This window comes from Leptosomus discolor, chromosome 3 (genome assembly GCF_034619465.1).
Source record: "Leptosomus discolor isolate bLepDis1 chromosome 3, bLepDis1.hap2, whole genome shotgun sequence".
NCBI classification, from domain to species: Eukaryota; Metazoa; Chordata; class Aves; order Leptosomiformes; family Leptosomidae; genus Leptosomus; species Leptosomus discolor.
The window spans coordinates 25,366,600-25,379,799 of NC_141393.1; the positions used below are offsets into that span (position 1 = coordinate 25,366,600).

Sequence of the window (13,200 nt, forward strand, 5' to 3'; positions counted from 1 at the left end):
ATATTCTGGAAACCTTATAGGTGGTGGGGATCTGCAAAAGAGAATGGAGTGGCGATTTAGAATCAGAAGGCAAAATGCAAGTAATGATCTTGGCCTGTCAAGATAATGTTCAATTCATGGTTATGTTTGTGTTCTCAGTCCTGCTCTTGTTATATTCTGTGCTGCCTTAGTTAACTTCATTTTCTTGATGTTAATGGCTTCATTCATACTCTGCTTTTTAGAAATTATAGGAAAAAAATTTAAAATCTCCCTTAAAAAAATGAAACCCTTGAACAAGGATTTTATACCCTATTCTGTGGTTTGTCCTTTTCATTAAGGTCAGACCTAGTTCCCAGTCTTTCCCTCTTCCTTGAGAGATCAGAGCAGAAGCTTATGTTCCATTGTTCTCCCTAACTGAGCTAAACTAATCCTTTCTTCCTTGAGAGATTTGTTGGAGGCAGAGACTCCACTGTTGACTACTTCATCTTTGTCTTTTTCTGAACGTCAGCTATCTCTTAACAGTGTGTTAACTGACCTATTTTGCTGTATGAGTTCTAGTCTAGTTCAAGTTCACAAGCTCCTCTTACTGCTACAACTGCCTTACAACCATTCCCCTCTTCATGATTGCTGAGCTCTTTTTCATGCCTTAGTGTTTTATATTTGTGTTTTTCTCAGCACTTTAGCTTTTATTATTTGATTACTCCCACCTCCACGCCTTTGCTCAGTTGTTTGTTAGTTTGTTTTTCAGGACCAATTTCGTATGTATTTATTTGCTCACATTGGTCAGGTCTCCTAGGATCATGTCAAGTGTTAGTAGCGAAAGCTAGTAAGGTTACAGAATACATTGCTACTAACAGCTTCATCTGTCTAGTTCCTGATATGCTGGGCGCTGTCCTCTTTCCTGCGCTGGTAGTTCCTTTTTCTTCATTTTCTGTTTTTGATTTAGTAGCTTCCTTGTCCACACCTCCAGACTCTTCAATTTTAAACAAAGTAATAAAAAACTACACTTGCTCCCCTTCTTATCCTGCACTTTGGTCTATCTTCTGCTTATCTTTAGTTGATTATCCTTGAGCTTCCTTGTTCTTTTTTGAGTTATCTCTGTCCGCAAGGACAAGCTTACTACCTAAATTGCTTTCACTTTTTTTCCTTGCAATAAGATGCGTTCCTTTTTTTCTTTTTTTACACCCACACCCCCCACCTTCCTTGTTTACTGTTTATGCCTAATGCTTTAACTTGTGCTTTTAGCTTAGGATGATGAAATTCTTCCTTGGACTTCATGGTCACCCTTGAATCTCATCTGTGGGCCCATAGCTAGATAAAGCCCATGCTTGTTGACTTATGTATGGTCTGTCCTCCGCACTGGAGTAATTTGTGCATTTCTGGAGTATTGATATCTTTAGTCATGTCAAAGCTCAAGCTAGTAGCTGTTTTGGTACCATTTAACGGTAATTTCTGGTGCAGATATGCAAAGCCTGGAGAAGCTGCTCAAAGATGCTATTGTGCATGGGCAACCTCGTACACGGAGGCCCTGGAAAAAAATTCTTATCTTGGTGGAAGGAATATACAGGTACAAACTCTTCTTTATATTCCTAAGACCCTCCACATGAGATCTAGCTGCTTAGTATTTGGGTTCCTTTGCCAAATCAAACTGTGAATATTGTCACTTTGTAGTTGTTTCATTCATCTCATCTGTGAATTAAATTGAGCTATATATGTCTCACATCCTGGACTTTCTGTTGCTAATACTGTAGCTGCACCTAGTGTTCACACGATGCTTCCCACATCCTGATTAGATTGTAGAAATTAATTAGTCTAAACTGATAATTTACATCAGAGCTGAGGTCTTAAATTGTTCGTCCATTCCATTCTTTTCTGTACTCACTAGATGATGCTAGTGTGAATGGAATTGTGCAAATTGAATGTTTTGCTGAGAGTGAGGAGTGTGTAGTAGACTTGGCCGTGTTAGGCATTTAAAGCGTAGTGACTTTCGGTACAAGATGGGGTATTTTGGAGTGCTACTAATGAGACACCAGTCAGTTCTTAAACTTAAAAACAACCGGTAAGTAGATGTCAGATCAGAATACTGACATTAAGGTGGAAGTAAAAATGAGAATTCATTTATAGAAACTTAACTGTTGCTGCTACCACTTAGTCTGAGCATCACAGAGATGTTCAACGGGTAGAAAGTAGACACCTGGGCCCCAGGTGCAAGGAGGAGTTTTCTTTCATCTCTCTGCAGAACTCGATGTGTCTAGCAAATTTTATGTTCATAATTACTAAAAGTGAAGAAAAGAAAGCTTAGTGATCTTAAGCTCTGTAAGGAGGCCCCAACCATTAAGTCCACTTACACTGAATTTCTGTTTCTCGACAGTATGGAGGGATCCATAGTCCGTTTGCCTGAAGTGATTGCCCTTAAGAAGAAGTACAAATCCTATCTGTACCTTGATGAGGCTCATAGTATAGGTGCCCTGGGTCCCAGTGGCCGGGGTGTAGTGGAGTATTTTGGACTCAGTCCTGAAGATGTGGATGTTATGATGGGAACATTCACCAAAAGCTTTGGAGCTGCTGGAGGATACATTGGGGGCAAGAAGGTAAAAAGCTGGGAATATCATGTTGTTTCAGGCTGGTGTGGAGTCTACGACGCATTTCAAAGTTGGTCTGTTTCTCAAGTACCCTGACTGTCCATCTATTTCATAATTTTACATACTGTCTAGTACAGTGAAAGTCTGTGCAATGCAGAATAGTCTAGTAAAATACCTCGTAATTGTATAGTTCTCACATGGTCAGCAATGATCTCAGTTTGCAGAATGTACAGTAGTGGTGTAATATCTTTTTAGGAACTGCTAGGAGCCAGGAAGCAGGCATTTCTTAATACTACTTTTAATGAGACTTGCAGGAAAAATGCCAAAAGCTGAAGTTTTTCAGCCTGTTGGAAAGAAAATCCCCTTGGGTTAGTCTGGTAGAATTGATTGCCTCTGGACTCAAACAGTTTCCCTTTTTGGTAGTTGGTTGTTGTTTTGGTTTTTTGGCTACTGTCTGTCTTTTGTTGGACAGTACTGCTAGAAAGTGCTGCCCTTGCCAAACCCTTCCTTTTGGGAGGGATGGTGTGGGCAATTGCATGTGTCCCCTTTCTCATGTCCTCAAGTGTATCTCTCAGATCAGGCTTCTAAGCTTTATTTGAGAGTAAAATTCTGCCATTTTCCTACCAGGACAATAATTTTTTTAGCTACTAATAGTGACAATTACTTCAGCCCATCTAAATGTACATGGGACTTGCAGATGTGCCTCTTTGGGAGTTTACTGTGGTTGGATTGAAATTACTCTGACATCTTTCCCAGAAGAAAGCACCGTATTAATCTTTTTTTCCAAAGGTAGTGAGCTAGTGGAATTAACTCCCTTGGTATAAGGTGAAGCAGCTAAGAGTCCTTAACAACTGTGTTCTAGCTGCTGTTTGAGGGATTGCTTCAGATGATTTAAGGCCTCTTACCTAATTTGTTTCAAAGTCCCTTTACGACTTCCTTTCATTTAACTGACTACGGGCAGACAGCAACACAAAATTGAACACATCCACCTGTTTCTGTAATATGTTCCCACTTGTGCTATCTACATGGCCATCGTTATCGATTTTATGGTAGCAGAAGACAGAATCTGTCCTGGCATTCATGCTGGTCTTTATAATATTTTGCTGGAGTGGTCTGGGTATTTTAGAGTGGTTTTGTTACAGTTAACAAAAGCAGCCTAGATCTAGGATGTGTTGGTCCTTTGTTTCTATATGACCTGCTTTTGCCCTTTAACAACTGTAGCAGATATGTTCAACTGGGAAATGCAGGAGGGCTAGGTTGAAGTTCTTGCACTCTTAAATTACACCTGCTGCTTTATTTATATTGTGCTGATAAATGAGAGAAAATATTTTGTGACCTGTTCCCCTGTTTGGTGACTCTTGTGGGGAAACAGTTATATTGAGCATGATACATAAGCTCCTATGGATCCTGCTTCCCACTATTTCATTTGTTTTCTACTCCCACTGTTACAATAAATGCTTCTGAAACACAGCCTGTGCTCAGCTTGAGTAATGCAAACACCTTGTTGCAGTACAATGCTGGTGGTGTTGGCTGAACAAGTCTGTTGTAAGCATTTGGTTTTGATCAACACGCATTCTTGCCCTGTGACAGGCATATTTATGGGTTATAATGTCCCAAAAGCTGTTTGCTTTTCAACTGTCTATTAGTTGTACCATGAAACTAATCCTTGAGATACCTGTTCTCTTCCAGGACATTCTGAAAGAGGTTTCTTATGGTGGCCTGTTTTATTGTGTGATTAAGACACGACAATAAAGCATTTTTCTGAGTGCTGGCAAGGCAATGTCTGATGCCTCTTGTCTTTCGCTAGGAACTGATTGATTATCTCAGGACATCCTCTCACAGTGCTGTGTATGCAACATCACTGTCACCTCCTGTTGTGGAGCAAATCATCACCTCCATGAAGTGCATTATGGGTGAAGATGGTACAACTGTTGGTGAGTCCTAACAGTAAGCATGTAGAAGGGGGAGAAGCCAAGCAGAGCCTCTTTGTCACTTTGGCCAATAACTCATTCAGTGGGCACATTTGTAATTATCTGTCAGCACATGTAGACTTGGAATTTCTGGAGCAATAAATCAATTTACTGTCCTGCTTGGCAGATCAGCCTAATAACAGCATAAAGAATTTCCACCTGGAGGTAAGTCATCTTAGTCTTATCTAAGACACAGTATTGTCTTCTGTTGATTTTTTTGTTGTTGTTGTTCTGTGTCTAGCTTTTCTAGCCTCCTTTTTCTTCCCCATTGTCTGTCCTTTATTATTTTCCCACTTTGCTTTCAGAGTATTTTTGCTGTGTATCTTATACAGTCTTGTGTGCTGGTTACTGCAGGGACAATGGTTTTGATTTTAATCTCTAAGGTAATTTGATGTTTGCACCTCAGTTAAAGTAAATATGGGAATGTTTCCGAAATCCCTTTTCACTTGGGGAGCTAGAGGCAGTTTCCAAGAGCCATAGGCTTAATGTATCAGGAGAAGAAATTCAGCATATCTGTTTTTATGGTCTTAGTTTTCCTTTTTCATCATGAAAGTAAGAAAGGGGAAATTTGTACTTGTTTTGGTGCATTCAAAGTTGAAACCACAAATTCTTGTGTCTCATTTGCCTAGTAAGTAGCAGCTTCCTTGAGTTATAGCATGAAGTAAGTAGCTTGCACTTGTGTAAGCTGCCTTGAAAACTCAAATGGTACAGCACTTCACACGTAGGGTACTTTTTCCCACTTCACAGGTAGTTAAAAAGTTGTGAGCAGCTCGCACAGGATGACAGTGTCGTTAGCTGAGGGTCTGTCAGTGGTGTTCAGTTCAGAGGCACTTAGCATTCGAACTGTAGAATATATTCAGTTATGGGAGTTCCGGCATCTGGCCACGAGGTGGTGGTGTATGCTGAAGAACTGTATTTGCTTTTGAACACGGGTCATCTGACCAACTAACCTGACAGTTAACTTCTGCAGTGAAAAAGCTCGCTGAAGAAATGACTTGAGATTTTTTTCTGTTATAACAGGTTTATTTGGTTTGCTTACAGTATCTGAGAACAGAGTTAAGTGCCAGCAATTGGTGCTGGTGGTTGTTCAATAGAGAAGTCATCACTGAGGCAAGTACAGCCCAGCACCAGCCTCTATCTGTGCTAGCGTTGAGTGCTTCCAGGTGGTCCATGTGAGATACCTGTACCAGCCAAGAGTTATCCCCCATGCTGTTCTCTACAGGTATTAACGAAGCTTCAAACTGCATGAAAAGTTATGCAAAAGGACTGGGTCTTGCTGTCATCTTAAAGTGACTGAGCTATTTCTAGCTGATGATTTGCCAGCAGTCTGTGGTCTGCTCAGGCGTTGCTTGTTTTGGGTTTCTTCCAGTATCTGTTTTACTTAATGAAATGGAAAGCAAGGAATGTGTAACTGATTTCTGTTTGCAGTATTCAAACTGAGGCTTTCTTGACCCGTTCTAAGGCTACAGTGTGATATTCATTCAAGCCAGGAGACTGGAAGCAACTTCTACTCCAGACTGTTCTCCTGCCTTATACCAGTAAGATCCATCAGAGCTGAAAGGTGAACCAGATCAGGAACTAATTTGGTAAAAAAATAAACTCAAAAGGCTTTTTTTGTTGTTGCGTTGCTTAAAATGCATGTCAGGCTACATCCTGCTAATTTGGTGCTAAGGAGTACCAGAATTCCTAACTGCTCTTTCTGTTGAGAAAAGAAGCAGTTTTGGTGCTCGAAAGCTGTGTCATTTCAAAGAAGCCTCTGAATGTGTGATTTCTATGCTAAGTGCAGCACTCTTCAGAAGTGCTGGATACAACAGCTGGATAGCTAAAGTCCTGTCTGCTCATACTTGGAAAGAATTTCTCAGCTACAGGTCCCGTGAAAGTGTTACTAGCTTTCTAAGCATCTAAGTCAGCCTTCAGCCAGGATAAGCACCTCATAGGATGATCCCTGTATGAAAGTGCTTCTCTGTTCACTTTCTGCACGGTGCTTTTTCCTAGTTATGCATTTTTTTTTTTAATTACCTTAAGGCTTTAGAGATATTACTTTGTAGGCATTTTCTGTGGATGAAATTGGCAAAAGTTCGGTTAGGTGACCTGAGATGCTGCTTAATGATAGCATAGCAAAGTCTTTTCCTTGTTTAAGGGCTTTGGCTGAAAAACTTATGTTTGGATTCTGTAGAATTATGGGTGAGGCTCTGGAGGACAACTGCCTGCAGTTGGTTTGACTATGATGAGTAAATGTGGAGTAGAGTGGTGCTGGTAAGAGTTGTTAACTGTGGAAGACAAGTAGAGAAATAGTGTTAAACTGGGTTCCTGGAAAGTGCCTCTGAATTGACTGTGTATTACAAACATTTCACTGCTTTTAAATTAGAGAAAGCTGAACTAATGAATGAAGGACAACTGAGATAGGGCAGTGGTTTCACAAGGGCATAGGAGTTGGAGCTGGAATCAGAACAGTAGACGACTAGCTCCCAACCCTGGTTTTAGGGCCACATCTAAATCTTTTAATGGTTTCCAGAATGCTTTCTTGAAAAGAGCTTTTGCGGCTTCTTTGTCTGTCTGCTTCTGTTCACCACACATTATTTGTAAAAGCTGCTGTCCTCCACGGCATCAAACCTTTGTGGAAATTGTGATGTCAGATTGAGGTGGTCTGTAGCTGAGGAATAAGTAGTAGGAAACAACTAGTTCTTGAGGATGAAAGGGTTTTTTTATGTATTATTTTGCAAGAATAAGTTCATTCTTTCAAACTTCAGGTTGTTTCTAAATCTAATTAAACATCTGGAGGCTCTGAACTTACAATGTAAGGCATTGTAGTTAAAATATTTGAACTAAAACTTTATATAACCAAAAAAAAAAAAGTATTTCCTTTTATATCTTTCCAGCAAGCTGTCAGTGACTAAATAGGATATTAGTAGGAGGCAGCATAGACAAAATACAGATGCTATGAAAATTTGTATGGCTGCTTATAGAGAACATAAGATGGATGGCGTGCAAATGTGCTGCCTGAATTGGGACAGTAGTTTCTTGTGTCTTGATTTCTGTTCAAACTAATCTGTTAATTCCTTGTACTGTTTATGCATGTAAGTGACTAGCAAGCCTCAATCTCTCTGAAGACAGATATGGGAATATAATTATGTATGAATACTAGTATGTTACTTGCCCATTCATCCAGACTGCAAAAAATACTCCCAACAGCCAAAGCAATGGCAGAGCCATCTTATGGATTCTTGATAGTGGCACTTCCAGTACTGCATCTGAAACTCCTCTACATTATTACCTCAGTGCTGTATGTTGGTCCTGTTTTACTTTGCGTTACTTGTCTTGCACGTAATTGGCTAGAAGACCATCATGCAGTCTTAAACAAAACATACTTGATTTGTGATCACTTTGAGAATTTCTTCAAAGGAACAGTCGTCCTCGAGTGGTGAACATCTTGGGCACATAGAATGTCTTCAGAGAACTCCAGTGACAATGTACATGGGTATCTTGCATGTCATCATATTTGGCTTGATATGTAGTAGAGCAAGGTGAGTAAGAGAGATGGAGAAGACTTCTTTTCTGCAAAAGCAGATTTTTGGAGCAGGTTTTCCAATTCAGAGTCACTATGGTCAAAATCATTAATGAGCAAGTGTTGCAGATGCTTGTCAGCAGTTCAGTGGATGCTGCTCTTTCTCTCTGTTCAGCCACAAAGATGAATTAACTTCAGATAGTTTTGTAGATAAAGGGGCTTTTTAAAACAATAAAAAGACACAATAAACAGACTTTTTGGGGTCAGAGATGACAAATTGATTGCTGGAATGGAGTTCTGGAAACTTGTAGTGTAGAGCCACTTGATTCTTGTTGTTCATGTGGGTTTTGGGTTATTTAAATTGACTGTATGGAAAATGAGACTGCTTGGCGCTTGTCCTGGTAAATGAGACATCGTTGAGATTTGTAATGTTAAGTACTTCACCTGTCTTGGTGAATTTTTTCAGTGTCAATGGTTTAGTTTGAGTTGATAGCTGGATTTTTAGCCGTTACAATCTTGCTAGGACTGGGAATCCAGTCAGCTCCTTCCTGCCATTTACATAAGAGCCATGCATCTGGAGTTCTGTTAGCGCTGTTGGTGTTCAGGATGCAGCCTGTTTGTTGCCTTGATGACATCGCTGGGGGCAAGTGGGAAAAAGTAATTAAGTAACCTGACTGAGATGTGCGCAAATCAAAACATGCAAGGTGAAACCAGTCTAGGAACTGGTTAACCTCCTTCAAAGATGAAACTTAGTTTGCTCTCCTGTGTATTAAAAATGGAAGGTGAGCCTTATGTCCAGGAGTGTTTTTAAGTTTGAACTAAAGCTGGCCGTTTAATGGCTTGTAAAAGCGGTGAACTACTTCCTTCTATGGAGATTAATTCAATAATAGTAATTATACATATTGATGTTTATAACAAGTTTACTGTCTTCCATCTCAGTTTCAGGACACAAATATCCCACACCCAATCACAGCGTCATATGTAGCATGTATGAGAAGTTGTGAGTAGACCTTGCCCAAGATGGCACTTAAGTTTGGAATGAATGTTGTTTTGAGAACTGTATAGAAACCAAATATCATGGGTTAGTGCTGGGCTGGCCACTAACAAATGCCAGACACTCTCTATAACACCTCTCTCATCCCAGAAGGGGAAGAGAGAGAGAATAAGGGAGAGACACTTTCGGGTTTGGGAAAGAAAACTAGAACAGCCTTAATGAAACAGTAACAATAAAAATAAAAGATAATACTAATAAGAGAATAATGAAATGCATACAAATATGTACAAAACCAGTATTGAAACCAACCCCCCTGATGATATGTCACCTGTGACACTGCAGGGCTGGCACTGGGGAAATCTCAGGCTGGACTCAGCAGCAGTTGGGAACCAGGTTCAGGATCCAGATTTGGGAACTGGATTCAGAAATGTACAGATTGGTATTGCAGACAGAAGAATAGACTTGAAGAGGGCTTAACCCTTGTGATCCCTCAGCTTTATACTGAATATGATGTATATGGAATGGAATACTTTGGTCAGTTTTGGGTTACCTGTCCTGTCCACTCCTCCCTGCAGGTGTGACCTTTTTACTTCATTCTGACCTTTGTACTTTATGGCACTCTAACTTGTGGTACGCAATTTAGCTCTGTAGGAGTAAGTATAAGCAAGAGCCTTTCTGCCCAGCATTCCTTGGTAGTAACTATAAACATCAAACGCTGTCACTACTAGAAGGAGATGCTGTCTGGGAAAATATGCCATTAATATCAGAAAGTGCAGTTACTTAGAAGAGACTTAGCTGAAAAGTAAAATCATTGAAGAGAATTGGTTCTGTTCTAGCTCAAAGCAGGACAACAAGGATTGTTATCCTACATAGCTCTGATGTTGCAAGCAGTGGAGGTAGCAGTTGCGTAGGCTATCCTGGCTGCTAAACTATTGAAATGAGTAACCTTTGGAGGCTAGACAGCTAGCTGGGTGTAGTTTGGTATTTGTCTCATCTGAGCACCTCGGTTGTGAAGAGCTAGTAGTTGATTACATCTAGTCAAAGGAAACCTTAAAAAAAAAAAAAGGTATTTCTAGTCTTGCCGTTGCTGTGTGCAACAAACTTGACTGGGTTCAATGAGAAAAGGTAGTTAAACCAATTGCAGCCAAAGGGAATAAGAATGTACAGCTGTGTTGGCAGAGAACTGAGCCTAACTGAGCTGTTGAGAAGACAGGACCACTGCTATAATACTGTTAATATGAACAGGAAGAAGCATGCTGGAAACAAAACGATGCCTGGTCTGCTTCAATTTTGGGGGAGAAAAGATTGCAATTAGTGTTTTAACCTCCATGTGGTTAATTAGGCCCTCAAGTGAAGACGTGACCTCAGTAGTTCATTCAGCTGCCTGATCAGTAGGTTTCTTCAAGTGGGATGTTTTGTAAAATTCCTCTTTTCTTTCCAAAGACAAACCAGAAATATATGCAAATATAAAGTGTAAGCAGTAATGAAGGAATAGGCCACGTTAATCACTTGGAATGGAATTTTAAGTGGCTAATAGTATATTTATAAATGAAGTTTGTACCTTGCCGTTGCTAGCAGTAGATCCACAAATGGAGTCAGTGGTTGCTGTTATACTCTAAAGAGGAAATACACACTCCTTGTGCAGGCTGAGGTTGAAAACATTCAATTAGCATTAAAATCGGTTCATTTGAATTTCTTCCAATAATGCACTTGTTAATGAGGTGTTAAATTATCACCTTGGGAACCCGAGGACCAGTCAAAACTAATTTGAGCAAAGTGAAAACTTTTTTTGTTGTTGCCCTTGAGAGTCTCAAGCTGAGCTGGGAAACTGTTGAAAAAACAAATACTCTGGGGGTCATAAAGAGTTTCCTGCTTCTCTCCAGGGGACTAACAGTTTTAAACATCACTCTCTGTATTTGTGCTTCCAGCTGGGGATCTTTTAAATCCAGCTTGTTGCTGCATCCCTACCTCCGTCCCACAGAGCGTGGCAAGCCTCCAGAAAAATTGCTTTAACCTGGGCTGGACAGGAGAAGTCTTCCAGCCTTCAGTGCTTTGAAGAGTATTTACAGACATTAGTAGAGCTGTACCTTTTGTGTTGTGCATTGGAATGTGAGGACTCTTCAGTGCCTCTTCTTTTAGACTTTAATCCACGCTGTGGTGTGTGTACAAGAGCTCATAAACCTTCATAACTAACCGTACATCTGCTTTGTTCTCATAGCATTTTGGTTCTTGCTGTTTCTGTTCAGGTGTGAGCTATCACCCTATGTCTTTGTAGCCTAAACACTGATCTATCCTAGCAGAAATACAACTAGGAATGTGGCTTTGTTAAGTAATTTCATTTTTCTTCATTTCCTACACTACATTTGATTAAAACGTGTGGCTTGCTGTTTACTCTCAGTAGCACTTGGGGTGCCACATTTCTACCCAACGCTGGTGTGCTGCTCATACAGGGAAAGAAGAAAATACTGGGTAGCAGCTCACTAGTGTATATTGTTAGCAATAGTGAGACTAAAATGCTTGTAAGTCAGTACAGATGTTAAGGTGAAGCATTTGAACAGGAGTAATCACAAATGAGGTAATATGCCCTCTGTCTTTGGATTAGTGTGAAATAGACTTCATGGTTCCTGGTGTGATGCATGATTTACTAGAGTAGAGGGGTTTTTTTAAAATGTCTGAATGACCCACATGAGCACCACTTCCTATCATCAGCCCTCGCAACTGCAGCAATTTTCAACATAGAAAAATTACTGTTAGTACTACTATAGTGTCTGCAGTGTACAGACACATGGCAAAATTTCATTCTATGAAGTGCATATAATGTAAATGTTTCTGGCTTCTTTGGAAACAAGCAACAGCCTGTAACTGAAGCCCTTTCTGTGGGCTGTATGCAGGTGCATTAGGCTGTGTTGGACTCGCACACCAGTTGAGCCGCTGTCCTTGCGTAGTGTAGCAGGTTCTGATGTAAAATGTGATTGGCACCAGGTCAACTCATGTCATTTCACATCAGTACAGGAGATTGACCACAAATTACCAAGTGTGGACAATCTCGACAATCTACAGTGTGTACTTTAGTCCTACTAGTGTGCAGATGTTTGGTAATGTCCCAGAAGTAATAAACTTCCTTAGGTAGTGCAGATTTAATCTTTGAAGGAAGAAGCTGTCTGGAAAAACCTGCATGCCAATTAATGTGTTTTGTGTATGGCCAGTGGAGAGATTTGAGACAACTTTAAATGAGATTGTGCAGATTCTGTCACAGTCCAGTTTCAACAGCGGAGTTTAGCTCAAGTCAAATTGGCCTGTCAAGGACAGGATAAATCAACCTGTAGAGCTGCTTGCTGCCTTGGGTAAGCTTCTGTTAATGCTCAGGTTATCCCTTAATTGTTACGTAGCGGGAACATTGTGGTTACAAGGTTGTCTTTGTGGGGGAAAATGTATTTACAGAGTATGCACGCTTCTCAAGTTCACGTTGGCTAGCAGCTCCTAAGATTCCTTAATGGTTTGTCTATGGACATTGGGTTGTTTTGGTTTGGTTTGGTTTTTTTAAAAAAAGGAGATGGGGGCAAAAGCAAGCCAGTAAAATACTTCTGAAGCTTTTTAAGACTTTCAAGCTTGCCTTCCTACTGGTCTTTGTATTGTCTAAGTGTGTTGGCAAACTCTGGCCCTAAACAGGCAGTGGAGAACTCATTTGCTCTTCAACTAGCATCTCTAGAACTAAGTATTCTGCACAAACAGATGTGGTACTCCTACAGGATAACTGCCTGTACCAAGAGCTGGAAGCAGAATGTTTAGGACCTCCAATCTTTGCTGAAAATAGCTTGTCTTTTCAAGGGTTATTGCTATATTCCTGACAAGTAACTTTTTGTTCAGGACCTGGCATTGTAGAGACAATTGTGGGGTTTATATGCACAGCTTTGGTGTTTACAGGATCCTTGGAAAATAGAGCTGTGCAATAAAAACAAGTCTATAAAAGTCACAACAGAGACAAGGTCTCCAGGGTTTGGACCTTTTCAGTCACAAAGCCTCCTTTTCCACCTCACTGCAGTTCCAGGTGGCAGGCTACCAGGAGCTGCTTGCCAAATACAGCTTACTAACATGGGAAAGCTCAACACCTTTCGTGTTGAAATTCTTGCAGTTTTAGGGTAAATCTGAGAGCACGCTGGAGAAGGACAA

General features: G+C 40.4%; 1 protein-coding gene across 1 annotated transcript in view; it reads left to right on the forward strand.

Annotated features, from left to right (window-relative positions):
• SPTLC2 (serine palmitoyltransferase long chain base subunit 2) overlaps positions 1–13,200 on the forward strand; it is a 76,534-nt gene that overhangs the window by 29,495 nt on the left and 33,839 nt on the right. Inside the window, exons 7-9 of the mRNA XM_086462413.1 lie at positions 1,441–1,546; positions 2,351–2,570; positions 4,369–4,495. Of these exons, the coding sequence (XP_086318539.1) occupies positions 1,441–1,546; positions 2,351–2,570; positions 4,369–4,495 (453 nt within the window). The remainder of the gene's footprint in view (positions 1–1,440; positions 1,547–2,350; positions 2,571–4,368; positions 4,496–13,200) is intronic.